The following is an 18089-nucleotide window of genomic DNA, read 5'->3' as shown; positions in this document are numbered from 1 at the left end:
TTTTCGCTCATTTCTACCCAGCTACCAGCAGCAGACTTAACAGTTGACTTTCAGCTATCGTCATAACCCACCCTTTAACTTTGAATAATTGAATGTAAAATAATTCCTGGCACCATGCTCACATTGGAAGCAAGAACAATATCCATGTCTTTCTATAGATTTTATGTCCAGGGATAACTGCATCGTACTAAACATAATTTGTTGCTTCTGTGACCTTCTTTGTATATTTTAATTCAGGAATTGCCATTGTGGTGTAGTGGTATAGTGGTTAAGAGCGGTAGACTCGTTATCTGGGGAACCGGGTTCGTGTCTCCGCTCCTCCACATGCAGCTGCTGGGTCACCTTGGGCTAGTCACACTTCTTTGAAGTCTCTCAGCCCCACTCACCTCACAGAGTGTTTGTTGTGGGGGAGGAAGGGAAAGGAGAATGTTAGCCGCTTTGAGACTCCTTCGGGTAGTGAAAAGCAGGATATCAAATCCAAACTCTTTTTCTTGTTGTTTCATTTAACTTTTTCTTTTAGCCTAGGCTTGGCTCAAACTAGCTTGGTTAATAACAAAGGTGATCCGCAATCAATTTGTGTGCTCCTCCAGATTGGTGTTCTGTCGTAGGTAGTGTATGCTGAATCATGTCCCAGACACAATAATAGTGAATTAGTGGGGGATGTAATCTGTTTTATTAACTGTTCTGCAATGCTTCCCAAATGCTGGCACATTATTGCTCCCCAGAGGGACTGTAGTGCAAGAAAAGTGGAACAACCCACCCGCTCTTGAACCTTGTGGTATGAAAAGCAATGGGATTTCAGCGGGAAGTTGCAGAATATGCACTGATTGGAACGACCGCTCTCCACATCAAACAAAGGGTGCCCTTTGAGTGCAGCACCCCCGATCCTACATGACTCCCGGCAGAGCGCTCCTGGACCACCTCCCCAAGTCGTGAACCTTGAGGTTCCTGCCAAACCTCAGTTCAAATAACCAATTGCGACTGAGGAGGCGGAGCCAGGGGAGCAGACCAGGGTAGGGTAGGGTCCTCTCCTTAAAAATAAAAAGGGGAGGAGCCTACCTGGGAGTTCTCAGTTGGCTCCAGAACTTCACCTGCCCTAACCTCCCTTCATTTAGGCCTTTTATTACAAGTTAACTTCTTTACAGGTATGCGGGCGCTGATGCGGTCTTACGATGATTGCTGTTAAGGGACCGGGAAGGAATTTTCCCTGCATTGGTAGGTTTCGCCTTCCCTGTAGCAAAACGTCACAACTTTGGCGGTTTTAGGCCTTGGGTGGAATCCTTTAGTTTATCTTCCCTAAATTGGGGGGGGGCGTGAAGCAGTGACACACGCCTGTTAGGGTGCCGACAAGTTGGCATGCTGAAGAGCAGCAGTCAGAGTCAGAGAAAGCCGAGGTCAAACAGTCCGGGTCAGAAGCCAGCCGAAGTCAGGCAGTCGCACAGGGGTCAGGAGTAGCCAAAGTCGGTTCAAGCCAGAAGTCAGGAAGCCGAGGTCACGAACACAAGAACCAGGAACAGGACAACCAAGAACAACCATGCGCTCTAGCACAGCAGTTGCAGGTGCTGGTGAAGGGAGCAGCCGGCCTTCCTTAAGTAGCCGGCCCGTAATCTGCCTCTAATTGTTCCCTACGTCTTTCAGCTCTACGCTCTACAGCTGAGAAGGGAGGAGGGGAGGGCCCCCGCCGGTTTCTCTCCTCACAAGGGCCTGATTCTGGCTTGACTTCCTCCTCCTGTTCTGGTCTTTCCCCCTCTCCATCTGATTCTTCCTCTTCTGAAGGTGCCACCACCAGTCTTCTCCAGGTATGAACTCCTCCATTTCCCCAGATTCTTCCGTGGGTGCAGCCTCACCGGGGGGGCCTTGCCACCACTCCTCCTCCTCGTTTGGCACAACCCTGACAACGCCCCCCCCCTGTGGCGGCGACCCCAGGGTTCCCCATTAAAGGGGTTGTGTTGAAGGGAGTCACTGACCATACGCTGAAAGGTTGTCAGTGCATTCCCCTGTGTTGCTGTGAAATGGGGGCGGGGGTGGGCTCTCTGCTTAAACATACATCTTCCAAGGCCAGGCCAATCCCCAGACAGATTGGTTAACCCTGATGTGCCCTGGATCCCTGACCGGGGACTGGGAGGGATAAACGCCTAATAATGCTTAAGCCAAGTTATTCCTTCATCTGACAGTTTAATAAAGTTGTGGCCAATTTTAATCCCATAACACGTTGTCACTAGTCATTATTCCACCTGGGTGTCGCCTGGGGCCAGGGGGATCTCTGCCTGGGCACACAAATGGATCACCCTAAAACTTTTGCAGGCCTAAGTATAGTCATACCTCTAGATACGATCGCTATGTGTTGCGTTCGTCATGGGATACGAACACGCCGAACCCGGAAGTACCGGAACGGGTTACTTCCAGGTTGGGCGGTTTGCGCATGCGCAAAAGTGTCGCATCGCACCGCGCACATGCACGGGTGTGGCGCTTCAGGTTGCGCGCTGCTCACGTTGCGAATGGGGCTCCGGAACGGATCCCGTTCGCAACCAGAGGTATGACTGTAGTATTGAAAGCAGGATTATATGGGGCTGTGCTTATGGCACGAATGAGCACAAATCATCACGAAAGTGCCATAAAAAGGACATTTGGAGAGGGGGATTATCAGAGCCTTGTGGCACTCTTAAGGATGAACAAACTTGAGAAAAGGTGATGCAGCTCTCTTATCCTTTGGCAAGATCCCAGAACTTTAAATGGATTACCCCGACGCATGCAATCGTAAAAAGCGTTTTTGTCAGTCCTGTTTCTGTGAGCAATCGCCTCACACCATCCACGTAACCTGCCACTTGCCATGTATTGCTTTAACATGTTTATAAGCAATGATGTTATATCTGGAGCGTTTCCTAAAACCTGACATTTAAAAACTGCCTACAAGTTGTAGAATGAGATATGCCTGCCAAGACAAGAGTCACTTGGGTCACCTCTTGGAGCTGTTTGCTCAAATGTTAGTCATCCCAAGGCTATTTGTAATACACATCCGTAGAGAATGGTGTGATCTTCCCAGTTTGGCTCCTGTACACCCACTTACTCTCCAAACTGGAGAGTGTCCCAGTGTCTGGGCACAACACTGGAAGGACAAACTGTTTTTAACCCCCACCCCTTTCTTATTCTGATTCAAACTTCACCAAATCTGGTGCAAACACTGTACCAAATCCTGAAACCTAAGATAATGCAGCTATAGAAGAATTAATTTACAGCCATTCTTCTGCTTAAACAGTTGGGTGTGCAGAAAGTAAATCTAGGCCAAAGAACTCCACCCTTTTACAAAACAGAAGAATGAGCTGTGAGTTAAATATTTTAACGAAACATAAAAATGCTCCACAGATGTGGAATCAGTGGGCGGAGCTTGAAACTTTATAATGTATTGTTGATTAGGCACAACTCTCCTCATTTGATAAAACGCGACGATGACAAATAAAATTTGAAATGTTCGAAAACCAAAGCGCAGCTTCTGAATGGTACAGGGGCCCCGGAAACAGTAGCCGACAGCTGCATCAGACGTTCGGCTTCCGAAAAACGTTCGAAAACCGGAACACTTACTTCCGGGTTTTTGGCATTTATGAAGCAAGGCGTTTGAGTACCAAGGCATTTGAGAACCAAAGTACCACTGTAACAGCAAAACCTTAGTTAGCATCTGATACAATCCTTTATGTATAAGGGCCCAAGGCTTGACAAGGCTTTAAAACAGGGATGAAGAATTGATGGATATGATCTGACTCCAATTCACATCTGCCCAGCCAGCATAACCAATAGCCAGAGATTCTGAGAGCACCATCTGGATGGCTCTCTATCCCTGATTTAAAGTCTTAAATATGTTGTTCCTGTCAGGTATTTTAAGTAGAGACGCATGTGCTTGAATTGCTCAACAACAGGGGTTGTTTTCATTGAACAATCTCAAAATGTCACCTGAAGTGAGACTTTAATGCTAACTTAATTGGCTCAAATGAAGCCTCGTTAGCTGATGAAAAGAAATTTATCCGTTTAATATTCCCACTTCATCGTTCTGGAGAGCAGGCGACGCTTCGCTTTCTTCGAACATCATAAAACCTAATTGGAAACATGCATTCTGCGAGAAATCTTTTAAATGTGCTTCAAATAATGTGTACGGCTTTGATTTGAGAATGGTCTTGGCAGCAACTGGCTTGCCGCAGATTGAACCACATGCTGAGGAAACGGTTCCTTCCTTGGTGGCCTTCAGTGTGTGCAGAGAAGCTGGATCTAATTATTTGATTTGCTTATTGGCTGCTCTCCCACCCAAATAGCACCACAAAAGTGGCTTGCAACAAAATAGTTGAGGCTCCAATCCTGTACCAATCCTTTACCCACTTAACCAGGGAGTAAGGAAGGGGGGAATTTAACAGTCAGGGCCAGTCCTATCACTAGGCAGAATGAGGGAGCTGCCTCAGGTGGCAGATCCTGCGGGGTAGCGGTAAAAGTGTTGGACGGCAGAACTGGATGTGTTGCATGGTCTGTCTTGGGTCTGCTAAGTTAACTTGCTGTCAGGAGGACAATATCCCATCAGCAGTGTTGGTAAGATTCCTGAGACCCCCGAGGAAGGCATTTTGTCATTTACCTCAAGCATAAATAATATACTGGGCCATCTTGGTTCACAGTCTGAGCGTCTCAACTGAGTAAACCCTATCCCATTGAACCACCATCTGCACTTCTAAGACCTTAGCGAACAGGCAAGGTCATGTGGAAGAAGGCAGTCCTTTAAATATGCTGGTCCCAAATGGCTTAGAGGTTTAAAGATAAAAAACATAATAATAAAAGAAGAGTTTGGATTTGATATCCCGCTTTATCACTACCCGAAAGAGTCTCAAAGCGGCTAACATTCTCCTTTCCGTTCCTCCCCCTCAACAAACACTCTGTGAGGTGAGTGGGGCTGAGAGACTTCAAAGAAGTGTGACTGGCCCAAGGTCACCCAGCAGCTGCTTGTGGAGGAGCGGAGAAGCGAACCCGGTTCACCAGATTACTAGTCTACCGCTCTTAACCACTACACCACACTATTATTTCTACCCCGCCCATCTGGCTGGGTTTCCCCAGCCACACTGGGCGGCTTTCAACAGAACATTAAAAACAGGAAAAAAAACACCAATGCTTAAAAACTTCACTAAACAGGGCTGCCTTCAGATGTCTTCTAGCAGTCAGGTAGTTGTTTATTTCCTTGACATCTGGAGGGAGGGCGTTCCACAGGGCGGGCGCCACCATTGAGAAGGCCCCGTGCCTGCTTCCCTGTAACCTCATTAACATAGACCTAGGAGCTGCTTCAAGACGGTTACCAGAGCCAGTGCTGAGCAGATGGGATTCATTTGTTTCTGATAATTGCCGCCTTCACAATTTTAAATAAAGCCGGGATTCCAGACATCAAAGCAAATACCACAGAATTCTGGACTGGGCTCAGACATCGCTCACAAAGGACCAGCACTATCTCTCCGTTGTTATGTCTTTTCTTTGCCTGTGTTGCTTTTGGAAATGGAGACAGAAGCTTCTGAGGGGCCTCTCCAGATGTTCATTTTATGGTGCGTTCCCGATTATTTGTGCTGATAAAAGAATTAGCGTGGTTGTACGCAATCTTGCTTTCAGTATTGTTTGCACCTGTTAACGTTTCGGGAAGGACCTACTGCTCTGTTTCCAGTCGACGCATGTCCCTGCTGAAATCCTGTAACTTCTTATACCATAAATGTTCTGGAGTTTTTTTGTCCCACTTTTGTCATACTATATAGCACAAGGGTGCCCTTCCAGATGGCAATAACGTGACAGTGTCAGAGGAGCACCACAGAACAATTAATAAAGCTGAATGATGTGTAGATGGCCGGAGGGACTTTCTGACAGACTGCCTTGGAAGGTGATGGACTCTCCTTCATTGGAGAGAAATGCAAAACAGAAAGAGAAAAGGGTGTTCACAAGAGTAGGTTGCTGGGAAAATATTATGATAGATTACAGAAGCATAGTTGCTGATAAGGAGAGGCTCCCCATCACAGACCTCCAAGTAGTTTAATACAAGCACAAATGCTCTCAAGTTTTCCCATGTACTTTTAAATTTCAGAACTCACCCTATTAATAAAAAGGAAAAAAAAAGTTATAAAAATAGCAAATCTTCAAGTATGTTTACTTGAAATCTAGGCCAGCCTTGAGTTTTTGGAGTCAAAGAGGTTGATGGTAAAACAATATTTTACAGCCCGTATTTTTAGGGTGTATTGAAGTGAAGTGGAATATTTTCCACAGTTCGCTGGGTGGAAATTGCTTTGGTGGTTGTTCAGATGGGGCTCATATACTTTGTCTCCAAATATTTTTCTTGCACAATTCTAAATGTGCTTTAGTTTGCTCCCAGAGCTGTCGTCATCGCTATGGTACAAGTTACTAGAGAGAGGGCCTTTGCCAAGTTACATAACTGACATATGTAAGCACAAATTTTCAGCAACAGATTCACGAACAGTGATTTATAAATCAATGACTTTTGGCACAACAGATTCTGTGATGTATATATAGACAGCTCATACATTTTTTTTTAAAAAAAACCATTTGCTAAAATAGATCTGGATTTTTGTGAAATCCCAATGTGTAAAGGAAAATTAAACAAATTTGACCACATTTGTGCATTATTATTATTATTATTTTGCATGCACGTTTTGTAAATTCATGACCTAGACAGTTCAAGAAGGATACTGACAAGCTGGAACGTGTCCAGAAGAGGGCAACCAAAATGGTCAAAGGCCTGGAAACGATGCCTTATGAGGAACGGCTTAGGGAGCTGGGTATGTTTAGCCTGGAGAAGAGAAGGTTAAGGGGTGATATGATAGCCATGTTCAAATATATAAAAGGATGTCATATAGAGGAGGGTGAAAGGTTGTTTTCTGCTGCTCCAGAGAAGCGGACACGGGGCAATGGATTCAAACTACAAGAAAGAAGATTCCACCTAAACATTAGGAAGAACTTCCTGACAGTGAGAGCTGTTCGGCAGTGGAATTTGCTACCAAGGAGTGTGGTGGAGTCTCCTTCTTTGGAGGTCTTTAAGCAGAGGCTTGACAGCCATCTGTCAGGAATGCTTTGATGGTGTTTCCTGCTTGGCAGGGGGTTGGACTGGATGGCCCTTGTGGTCTCTTCCAACTCTATGATTCTATGATTCTTCCTCCTTACTGGTGATCCCAATCTAAGTTACACTGACATCCAGCTGGAACCAATGGAAAATTATTTAACTGAGGGGTTGCCAGTCTGGTGCCCAGAAGCACCATGGCATTCAGTGTATCTGAAGAAGTGTGCATGCACACGAAAGCTCATACCAAGAACAAACTTAGTTGGTCTCTAAGGTGCTACTATTAGGAATTATTTATTTTATTTTGTATTGACTATGACAGACCAACACGGCTACCTACCTGTAACATGGCATCTGTGAGTGCTTTCAGTGGTGCCCTTGAACAGGTGCCTCACACTTAGCTTTCATTAAAAAATTAAAAAGTCTCTAGAAAGAAAATTATGGGGCAAAATGTACAGGTACCTTCAAAGTGATTTCTGTGAAATGAAAGTGAATGTGGTGTGGATACTTTATCCTGCAGCTTTAAGACAGCTGCAGTGGGTATTCTGTGCCACAATCAGGACCAGCCGGGCACAGCTGACTTATCAGAACAAGCATAAACTTGTTGGAGGCATCGCTCTCATTTTCATAACAGCCCTTTTGTGATGGGGGCCCCCTGAACTCTGTCAAAATATGTAAATACCGGTAGCGTCTAGGATGCTGTGAGAAAGTAAAATGGAATAGCGCAAAAATGGAAACAAGAAGAAACACCGAAAAAGGAAGAATGGACAGTGAAACTAATGGAGTATGCGGAATTGGACAAAATGACGGGAAGAATCCGAGAACAGCGGGACCAGAAATTCATCAAAGACTGGAATAAATTTACGAATTATTTGAAAGATGACGGTATTCAATTAAATACGTTAATAGGACTGCAGGAAGCTTTTTTAGATTGAGGAAGAAATATTGTTGTAAATGTGAATTATATAGTGATTAAGTTGAACATGACGGCTTAAAGCAATGATAGATTTAAGAAGTATAGATTAAAACGATAGAGGTTTGAAAACCATATGGAGGGTTTGAGGGAAGTCATGGCCTTAAAAGGCCAAAATGTTAAAAGAATGGAATTAAATGTGAATATTTTTTTCCCTATTTTGTATATGTATATAAAACTAATAAAAAATGATTATATATATATATATATAAAAGGAGAAAGTAAAATGGAAAAAGGTTGTTACCTAAATGTGAAAGCAAGCTTAGTGGGTTTAAATCAGGGTTTTCAACCTTTTCGGGTCCACGGCTCCATTGACCAACTATATTCTTTCCGCAGCACCCCTGTGGGGCCCAGGAGCCCAGTAATGGCACCCCTTGCCTGCAGAGCCAGCAATCTCACGCCCTTTTTCAAACACCCTCCCTTGTGGGGTGTTCCCTCAGCCTCCTCTCCTCTCCCCGGGAGTCCCCTGGTCTCTGAGCTGCCCCCCTCTGCCCCGAAGAGAGGTGCCTCCTCACACTGCCCCACAGGGGCCTGGGAAGCACCCCCTGGCCAGCCCCAGAGGCACCATTTGCCTGGGGAGCTTGTAGCCAGGGCTGCTGCAACAAACAGCCACACAAGCCTTTGGGAGGCAGTGTAAGGACGTTCAGTGGTTGCTCATGAGTAAAGCGCCAGACGCAGAACTTCTCAAAACTAAGTTCTTTATTGTGCACAGCTATATACAGTGGAGCAAAAGATCAAACGTCCATCTCATCCCTCTGCAGAGTCCAGGAATGACCCCTTCCTGTTCTTTGTCCAGCAAAAGAGGCGCGGGATTCTGAACCCCCGCCTCCCCCTGCCGCGTCCTTCCTGCCTGCGCCCTCGGAGCGTGGGAACCTGACCCCGTTCCCAGCCATCCCCTCGGTGCTGAGGCTCTGCGATCCTCTCAGAGCCCCTGCAGAGCCTTCCTGCCTCTGACTCCCCCTCCCCACTGGAGGAATGGTTGCTTCCGGTTGGGGAGGGGGAGGACGAGCTAGTAAACAGCTTAGGGGGTTCCCTATATTGCAGACGCTCCTGCGACTCTCCCAACCGTGGGGAGGGGGGTTTCCTGACAGGCAGAGACTCAAGAGGGGATCGGAGGGAGGGAAGTTTTTAATGATTAATGCTTTATTATGTTTTTCTGTGTGTTGGAAGCCACCTCGAGTGGCTGGGGCAGGGTACAAATATACTACTACTGTACTACTAATACCTTTTGAAATTCCTTCCTTATATTTTCAGCCAATTGTGCCCAGAAAGAAGTTACTGTAGCTTAGAGAGAGAAAGAGACAGAGAGAGCACACTTTGCCCCATCAACATATGCAAGATGTTTTTTTTTTAAAATAAAAAAATTTATCTTTATTTTTCTGCACAACAGAGTGAAAGCTCTCGATAGCACCTCCCCACCCCCTTCCTCTTTACACCAGCATTGTCCAGTATTATAACTTGGGCTGAGACAACTCTACTGAACTCTTATTTCAGGGGAACAAAAGGTGTGCAGTGGATTTATTTGGGTTCATTTGGCCATAAGGAGCTATAACGTTTAACGAAAGTCAGCTGTGCTAAAGCACTTTCGGTTTGGCACCCCTCCCCCAAAAGATGATAATAAGGACAATTCTGCAAAAGCTGCTGGTTTAATTTGGTGCAATCAGCAGGAAGGGAAAAGGGTCGGCAGGAAGAGTACATGCAACGAACAACTAATGAGTCTTAAGGATCGTATTATTTTGGCAAAGTTGAAATGCTGCTCGACTAATGAAGTCGCCCTATTAGGCTTCGGATGTAAAAATACAGATATCTATAACTCATGCCTCAGCGAGAAAAACATAGCTGCTACTGAGCGGAATGTAGGTTTTAGCCAATTTAAATGCGGCACAGATGTAATTCGTTCTGCCAAGCCAAGTGTTTATCTGCCAAGAGTATATGAGGGTATGTATGAGTTGCATATTTCTTTGCAGCTCTGTTCCCGGGGCCAAGTGGAACGCCTCGACCTCCTCTTCCACAGCAGGAGTCCCACCGTTAAACTATCATGAACTGGCACACATATGGCAGCTTATCTCTGCACCTCTTGTCAAACCACTTGCCGGTGGCAACCCCCGACAACGTGGCACAGTTTTCCAGTTTCCCACCGTCGGGCTGAGTGGTGATCTCCGTTTCCCAGTTCTTGAAGCCAATGCCAGTACTTGTCATGTCCACCCATCTCCCTTCGGCGGCCATATCGTTGATGCCGAGCCAGATTTCCGACAGAGCCCCGATGCTCTTTCTCATGTAGTCGTACAGGGCGTCGTTTTCATCTCCCGTCTGAGGAGTGCTGAGGGTGCCGCCTTGAGAGATGCAGTCTTCGCTGGCTTCGTGATAGGTCTTGGCGTTGGGGAAAGCCAGGAAACACTTCAGGTTGACCTTGGTGCCTTTCAGACAAACTAGGGAGAGACAAAAAGGGGAGGAGATGGTGCGGGGAGACAGTGCAGTCAGAAAAGGAACCATGTGCTTTGGTGTACAATACAGTGGTGACTTTGGACGCGGGTGGCGCTGTGGGTTAAACCACAGAGCCTAGGGCTTGCTGATCAGAAGGTCGGTGGTTCGAATCCCCGCGACGGGACGAGCTCCCGTTGCTCGGTCCCTGCTCCTGCCCACCTAATAGTTCGAAAGCACGTCAAAGTGCAAGTAGATAAATAGGTACCGCTCTGGCGGGAAGGTAAACGGCATTTCCGTGCGTTGCTCTGGTTCGCCAGAAGCGGCTTTGTCATGCTGGCCACATGACCCGGAAGCTGTACGCTGGCTTCCTTGGCCATTAACGCGAGATGAGCGCCGCAACCCCAGAGTCGGACACGACTGGACCTAATGGTCAGGGGTCCCTTTACCTTTACAGTGGTACCTTGGTTCCTGAACGGCTTAGATCCCGGACAAATCAGCTCCCCAAAATTGCAAACCTGGAAGTAAGCGTTCCAGTTTGCAAACTTTTTTGGAAGCTGAACGTCTGTTTTGGCTGTCGGCATTGTTTCTGGGGCCAATAAACCAACCAGAAGCCACGCCTTGGTTTGCAAACGTTTTTGGAAGTCGAATGGACTTCCAGAATGGATTGAGTTTGGGAACCAAGGTACCACTGTACTATCTCTGTTCAATGTATCTGCAAGGAATGCATTTATTGCCCTTTGCATTAGAGCAGGGTTTCCCAAACTTGGGTCTCCAGCTGTTTTTGAACTACAATTCCCATCATCCCAGTCTTGCTTGCTAGGGTTGATGGTGGTTGTAGTCCAAAAACAACCAAATTTGAGAAACACTGCATTAGACTTAAAAAAGGATGCTGTTATATAGTCTTGGTGGCCACTCCCAGTCACCAGTCTAGCTCCACATTCTGGATTAGTTGCAGTTTCTGAGTCACCTTCAAAGGTAGCCCCACGTAGAGCGCATTGCAGTAGTCCAAGCGGGAGATAACTAGAGCATGCACCACTTTGGCAAGACAGTCTGCGGGCAGGTAGGGTCTCAGCCTGTGTACCAGATGGAGCTAGTGGACAATGTGGAACATTTGAGCCTGCTCCCTGGTCAACAAAGAATGGAGGACACAGCATATCACAGATGTTTAGAGCACTGATTGAGAGGAAATGCAATGCAAGCTGCAAAACTGTCTTCAGCTGTTTGCATATGTTGCTTCGAACAATGCTGTTCACTTTGCTCCTAGAGCGAGGAGAATAACATTAAGCATTTGTCTACAAAAGCTCTTGTGGTTTTTCCCACGCTTGCAAGCTGGTTTCGGAGCTTGGGTGCCTGACCGGCAGAGGCTGACATTAGGGAAGGGGACAGGCAGAGTCTTTTAAAATGCTGGAGTGATTTTGTTTTCTAACCACTCTCCCTTTTCATCTCTGCAACCAGGCCGGGGTGTGAGGATGCAGCAACAACAGAACAAATCAGTACCTCTGAGCTTTAGCATAATGGGAAACTAGATAGTGCAAACTATGGTGGTTTGTATCATAGTTTAAAATCCGGATTTATTGATCCCAAACAAAGTATGGTTACTGAACAGTTCATGTTAATGTACTGGAAATACAAAAAAGCCACATTTTAGCTAACACACCACGGCTTAATGTTATGTCATAAATAGCCTTATTTCACAAAGTGAGGGTGTGGCGGAATAATGCCTGCTGATGGTTCAGGTTCATCAGGGGTTAACCTATCACTCCCATGTTAGGTAGGTGTTCCCTGGGAGGCGGAGCTAGTTGGCATTCTAAAAGGAGGGGGAACAACTGTTGAAAGGCAGTTGCGGGTTTGGCAGTTGGGGGTGGAGGGTTAGAGAGAGAAAAGGAGAGGTTAGGCTTTGGGCAATGGGAGGAAAGGTCATTACCATTGCTAAAGGGATGCAGGAAATATTATAACAAAGCTGAATTACATGAGAAGAAGATTTGTACCAGTAATAACCCGAGACATCCATGTTTTCTAGTTACCTAATAAAGTTAAATGTGCTTAAACGTTGACTGTGGCAGCGTATCAGTACCTTAAGAGGTGTGACTAAGAGGAGAGCACAAAGCTTTCCTGTGGAAGAGGAAACTGTTTGCTTATTCTCCTGTCATACAGAGGGCCGGACAGTGAAGCCAAGTGTGCCACTTATTTGCCTAAAGGGAAGGCAAACTGCAGTAGTTGGGAACCCTGGTAGGGAGATCCCATAGGTGGCAAAAAGGTTTTCAACCGTAGGGCCCTGAGGTACCCCAGAGACAATTCCCTATGAACACTGAAGGATTCATCCTAGTTATCAGTGAAACCTAGGGAGAGTCTCTGTTTGGGGAAGTATTGAAGGGGAGGGAATAGGATCAGAGGGCATTTTGTGGCGCATAAAGAATTATGGCCATTGGGTTTTGTACCTGTTTGAAGTGCTTGCTTTTCTTTTAGCAGAGTCACCTCCTGGGAGATATTCTCTAACTGCTCCTTCAGGTCTTCAAACATTTTGAGGCTTACAGCATCTGCAGAGCAAACGAAGAGATTGATGATCATGTCTGCCTACACGGAATGAATGCAATCACATCTATGAATGGAACCAGAACTTCCTCCCTCACTGGCAAAATAACAAAGAGTACACTCAACAAAGAAGAAAGAAGCGTATTATGCAGCGTTTGTTATAAAGACAGAGTTTGCAATAGATGGAATCGGCAATTCATAACGGGCCCATGGAGTAAAATGTCCCACCTCTTTGCTGTGTAACACTTCAATGGAAGTTGGTTAGAAATTGGTATTCCTAGCAACTTTTCAACATTCCCTACTCCTTCTTTCCTTTCCTACTACTTTATACGCTTTCCCTCTTTTATATCAATATGTTTTATATTTGTAGCACAATGCCCTCATCTCAATATGCTGTTTCAATAATCCGGGTGGCGCTGTGGTCTAAACCAGTGAGCCTCTTGGGCTTGAGGATCAGAAGGTTGGCGGTTTGAATCCCCGCGTTGGGGTGAGCTCCCGTTGCTCTGTCCCAGCTCCTGCCAACCTAGCAGTTCGAAAGCACACCAGTGCAAGTAGATAAATAGGTAACGCTGCGGCGGAAAGGGAAACGGCATTTCCGTGCGCTCTGGCTTCCGCCACGATGTTCTGTTGTGCCAGAAGCAATTTAGTCATACTGGCCACAGGACCCGGAAAGCTGTCTGTGGACAAACGCCGGCTCCCTCGGCCTGAAAGTGAGATGAGCGCCGCAACCCCATAGTCACCTTTGACTGGACTTAACTGTCCAGGGGTCCTTTACCTTTTGTTTTTAACCTTCAATAATGCTACATTATGTTGGGTTTTTTTGTTGGCATCCGCCTGTGCCTCCAGGGGTGAAGTCAAAGTGCTGGAAAATTACAGCACCTGCTTCAGAGGCAGAGACCAGAAATTTGTAACTGCTGCGTCCTGCGTAGTTTTTACTGCGTTATCAGCACTGAAGTGACCTCCCTGGGGCGCAAGCCTGGGCAGTGTGTTTGGAGATCCTGGGCTGTCCGATAATCAGACCTCTTGGACTCACTGATGTGGACCAAAGGAAAGCAGAGTGATACGTTTTGGCGCCAGCTTGGCTGCAGGAGTTGTCAAAGGGAGGCATAGAAGATGCCATCCAACTGTCTTAGAGACTCCACTGCAGATTTGTGTAGGGTTTACTCCTTAGCATTTTCTTCTCCGGGTATGTTTTGTTCAATTAAGGCAGCGGGTATGTTTTGTTCAATTAAGTACAGTGGTACCTCGGCTTTCGAACGTAATCCATCCTGGAAGTCCGTTCAAGTTCCAAAAACTGAAAGCGGAAGCCTCAAAACGGAAACTGAGATTCCTGCAATGTAGGGGTTTGGACTAGATGACCCTCGGGGAGCCCTTCAGACTCTACCATTCTATGATTCCATGAATGCGACTTGATCCTCTTCTTTCTTGTGGTTCTTCACTTTTAACCTGGACTTGGACCAGAAAGCTTTTCAAAACAGAAGACTACCCTCTGCATAGCAGGTCACGTGCCCCCTCTATTTAGCAATGCGATTTGCACAAATTGTGCACAAGCTTGTTTAAACACGCACTGGTTGTGATCTGAGGGCTCTGCCACAAAACCAGAAAAAAAAATCTGCCTAGATCTCTTCCAATCTGCCATGCAATATTGCAAAATCCAATTTAGATGACTGTCATATACAGTTTCCTGCCCACCTAGCAGTTCGAAAGCACGTCAAAGTGCAAGTAGATAAATAGGGACCGCTCCAGCGGGAAGGTAAACGGTGTTTCCGTGTGCTGCTCTGGTTAGCCAGAAGCGGCTTAGTCATGCTGGCCACATGACCCGGAAGCTGTCTGCGGACAAACGCCGGCTCCCTCGGCCTATAGAGCGAGATGAGCGCCGCAACCCCAGAGTCGGACACGACTGGACCTGATGGTCAGGGGTCCCTTTACCTTTACCTTTACCATATACAGTTATACCTGGAAGCAGCCCAGAGTGGCTGGGGCAACCCAGTTAGATGGGCAGGGTACAAATATTATCATTATCATTATTAAGTATTATTATTATTATTATTATTATTATTATTATTATTATTATTATTATTATTATTTAAAAAATAAAATATTCTTTCCAGTAGCACCTTAGAGACCAACTAAGTTTGTTCTTGGTATGAGCTTTCGTGTGCATGCACACTTCTTCAGATATTATTATAATATCAGTGGTTCCCAACTAGTGGTCCCGAGGACCCCAGGGGGTCTACATAACCCACCCGGGGGGGGGGTGTCCGTGGCACCATTTACATAACAAAAAGTACCATAGATATATTGAAATTTTCAAAAGTAGGGGGCCCATGGCTTGGCTTTTGAAAAACAGGGGGTCTGTCCAAAAAAAGGTTATTTATGTATGCCACTACTGCAGCCCGTGTTTTGCTAGCCCCAAAATGGAAAACGAGCCCCAACTAAATAAGAATGGCAACTTAAACTGATGGAATACGCTACAGCTTGCAGATTTAACATATAGAATATGAGAACAAAGAAGATTGGATAATGTTTACTGAATATATGTGTACATTTGAAAACGCTGGTAGCGTTAAGATAAATTCAACAGTGTAAATAAGTTTTGATGGATGTAACAATGGATTGCCAAATGGTTTAGTTCATGTAAAACATGCAGGGATGTATGGTATGCAAATAAACCGCGGAAAGAGAAGAAGGGAAGTCATTGATTTAAGGTTGTTTGAATGAATATTTTGAAATGTGAGTTAGATATATTTAATAAAAATTATAGTAAAAAAGAAAAAGAAAAACAGGGGGCCTGCTAATTGGAAACCACTGGGCTAGATAGCGTGGGTTAAGGGGAAAGGGGTGATAATAAGTGTTACTGTTTCTTGACCTTTTAATAAACCCTGTTCGGAGAGTCATTTCAACACAGGAAAGGATGAAGTTAGATAGCAGGGCACAATGACACCCATTTACACGTGCAGCTTTTGCTAAACTGTAAACTCATAGCCCATCTAAACTGTAAACTCATAGCCCAGATGGTACTCATGGTCCCAACACCTCCTGGCAAATAGAAGGGGAAGAAATGGAGGCAGTGAGAGATTTCACTTTCTTGGGTTCCACGATCACTGCAGATGCTGACAGCAGTCATGAAATTAGAAGACGCCTGCTTCTTGGGAGAAAAGCAATGACAAACCTAGACAGCATCTTAAAAAGCAAAGACATCACCTTGCCGACAAAGGTCCGTATAGTTAAAGCTATGGTTTTCCCAGTAGTAATGTACGGAAGTGAGAGCTGGACCATCAAGAAGGCTGATCGCCGAAGAATTGATGCTTTTGAATTATGGTGCTGGAGGAGACTCTTGAGAGTCCCATGGACTGCAAGAAGATCAAACCTATCCATTCTTAAAGAAATCAGCCCTGAGTGCTCACTAGAAGGACAGATCCTGAAGTTGAGACTCCAGTACTTTGGTCACCTCATGAGAAGAGAAGACTCCCTGGAAAAGACCCTGATGTTGGGAAAGATGGAGGGCACAAGGAGAAGGGGACGACAGAGGATGAGATGGTTGGACAGTGTTCTCGAAGCGACTAGCATGAGTTTGGCCAAACTGCGAGAGGCAGTGAAGGATAGGCGTGCCTGGTGTGCTCTGGTCCATGGGGTCTCGAAGAGTCGGACACGACTGAACGACTGAACAACAACAACAACAACAAACTCATAGCAGGAGAAACACTGTTGAATGCCTGTGTGTGTGTGTGTGTGTGTGTGTATCTATCTATCTATCTGGGGAGCTCTTTGGAAATTCCTCCTTCTGGTTCTCTTACCTTTCTCTGGCTTTTTCTTGGGTCTGATGTTCTGCTGAGTTGTCAATTGTACCACAGAAAAGAGGCACATCAGAAGGCAAACTCCTCGGAGCTCCATCGTTCTCCGGCTGCTGTTCTCAAAGGGAGCGGAGGAGCTGAAGTGAATTTGAGCTGCCCTGAGTCAAGCTTCTTAACATGGGCTTTAACCAAAAATGTCTGGCCAAGAAATAAGTTCCAGATTATTCGGTAAGCAACGCAGTGACTGGAGCTTATTTTACAGATTGTTGGGAGAGATCCAGTATCCTCAGAGCTTTCGGACTCTCCCATAAACAGAGAGGGGAGTAGAATAGGATGGGTTTTTTGTTTTGTTTTTTAGGTCTTGTACAAATTTGCAGATGAAATAACTTAATAATGAAAATGTTCATTTCCAATGGATTTATTCGGGCTCCGAAAGTGCGCAGCCAACTTTTTTTCCTGAACGAATCTGTGCCTAACAGACAAGGTTGCCAACTTTTCAGTCTGCCATGCTGCTGGTTTTCAGTCACGAACTTGGATGACTTTCAAAGAAGATTAGACAAATTCATGGAGGGCAAAGCTATCAGTGGCTACTAGTCATGATGGCTACGCCTCGTCTCCACAGTTGGAGGCAGGAATGTTTCCAAATATTAGTTTCTGGAAACCGCAGGAGAGAGGGCTCAGGTCCATATTTTTGGCCACTATGAGAACAAAGATGCTGGACTAGATGGGACATTGGCCCAATCTAGCAAACTCTTCTTACATTCTTAGGTGCTTTTAATATCACCTGGGCTATACAGAAATTTGGAGACACATTAGCAGTGTTCAGCTTCACGTAGTGCAAAGTTTCACCTGCTGATGAAAGGCACAACAGGAAGCTGAGCCACGTTTTTTTCTGGTAAGCTGGTAAGCCTACTAATGGTTGAATTGGAAATTCAAACGGTGTAAAGTAAAAAATAAGTAAAGGACCCCTGGATGGTTAAGTCCAGTCAGAGGAGTTTGCCTTCTGGTGTGGCTTTTAGGCCAAGGGAGCTGGCATTTGTCCACAGACAGCTTTCCAGGTCTTGTGGCCAGCATGACTAAACCACTTCTGGCGCAATGGAATAGTGATGGAAGCCAGAGCACACAGAAACGCCATTTACATTCCTGCAACAGCAGTACCTATTTATCTACTTGCACTGGCGTGCTTTTGAACTGCTAGGTTGACACCCCATCACAGGGATTTGAACCGCCAACCTTCTGATTGGCAAGCCCAAGAGAGTCAGTGGTTTAGACCACAGTGCCACCCGCTGGA

The 18089-nt window shown here is 45.7% G+C and overlaps 1 protein-coding gene across 1 annotated transcript; it reads right to left on the bottom strand.

Annotated features, from left to right (window-relative positions):
- Positions 1–10008: 10008 nt before the first annotated feature.
- Positions 10009–17077, bottom strand: CLEC3B (C-type lectin domain family 3 member B). Its single transcript, XM_033166105.1, has 3 exons — positions 16802–17077; positions 12911–13009; positions 10009–10477 (listed from the first exon to the last, which is right to left on the bottom strand). The coding sequence occupies exons 1-3, from the start codon at positions 16896–16898 to the stop codon at positions 10077–10079; spliced, it is 597 nt and encodes a 198-aa protein (XP_033021996.1). The 5' UTR covers positions 16899–17077; the 3' UTR covers positions 10009–10076.
- Between the last annotated feature and the right edge of the window lie 1012 nt (positions 17078–18089).

This window comes from Lacerta agilis, chromosome 12 (genome assembly GCF_009819535.1).
Source record: "Lacerta agilis isolate rLacAgi1 chromosome 12, rLacAgi1.pri, whole genome shotgun sequence".
Lineage (NCBI taxonomy): Eukaryota > Metazoa > Chordata > Lepidosauria > Squamata > Lacertidae > Lacerta > Lacerta agilis.
The sequence above is the reverse complement of the archived record's forward strand: the minus strand, read 5'-3'. Positions and strand labels throughout refer to the sequence as shown.

Bases quoted from the DNA above. Each gene is read 5' to 3' on its own strand.
- CLEC3B (XM_033166105.1), bottom strand. From the start codon at position 16,898: ATGGAGCTCCGAGGAGTTTGCCTTCTGATGTGCCTCTTTTCTGTGGTA. The intron at 13,010-16,801 runs GTAAGAGAACCA...TTTGCTCTGCAG, and splicing joins CAAGAAAAAGCCAGAGAAAG to ATGCTGTAAGCCTCAAAATG. The intron at 10,478-12,910 runs GTACAAAACCCA...GTCTCTCCCTAG, and splicing joins AAAGCAAGCACTTCAAACAG to TTTGTCTGAAAGGCACCAAG.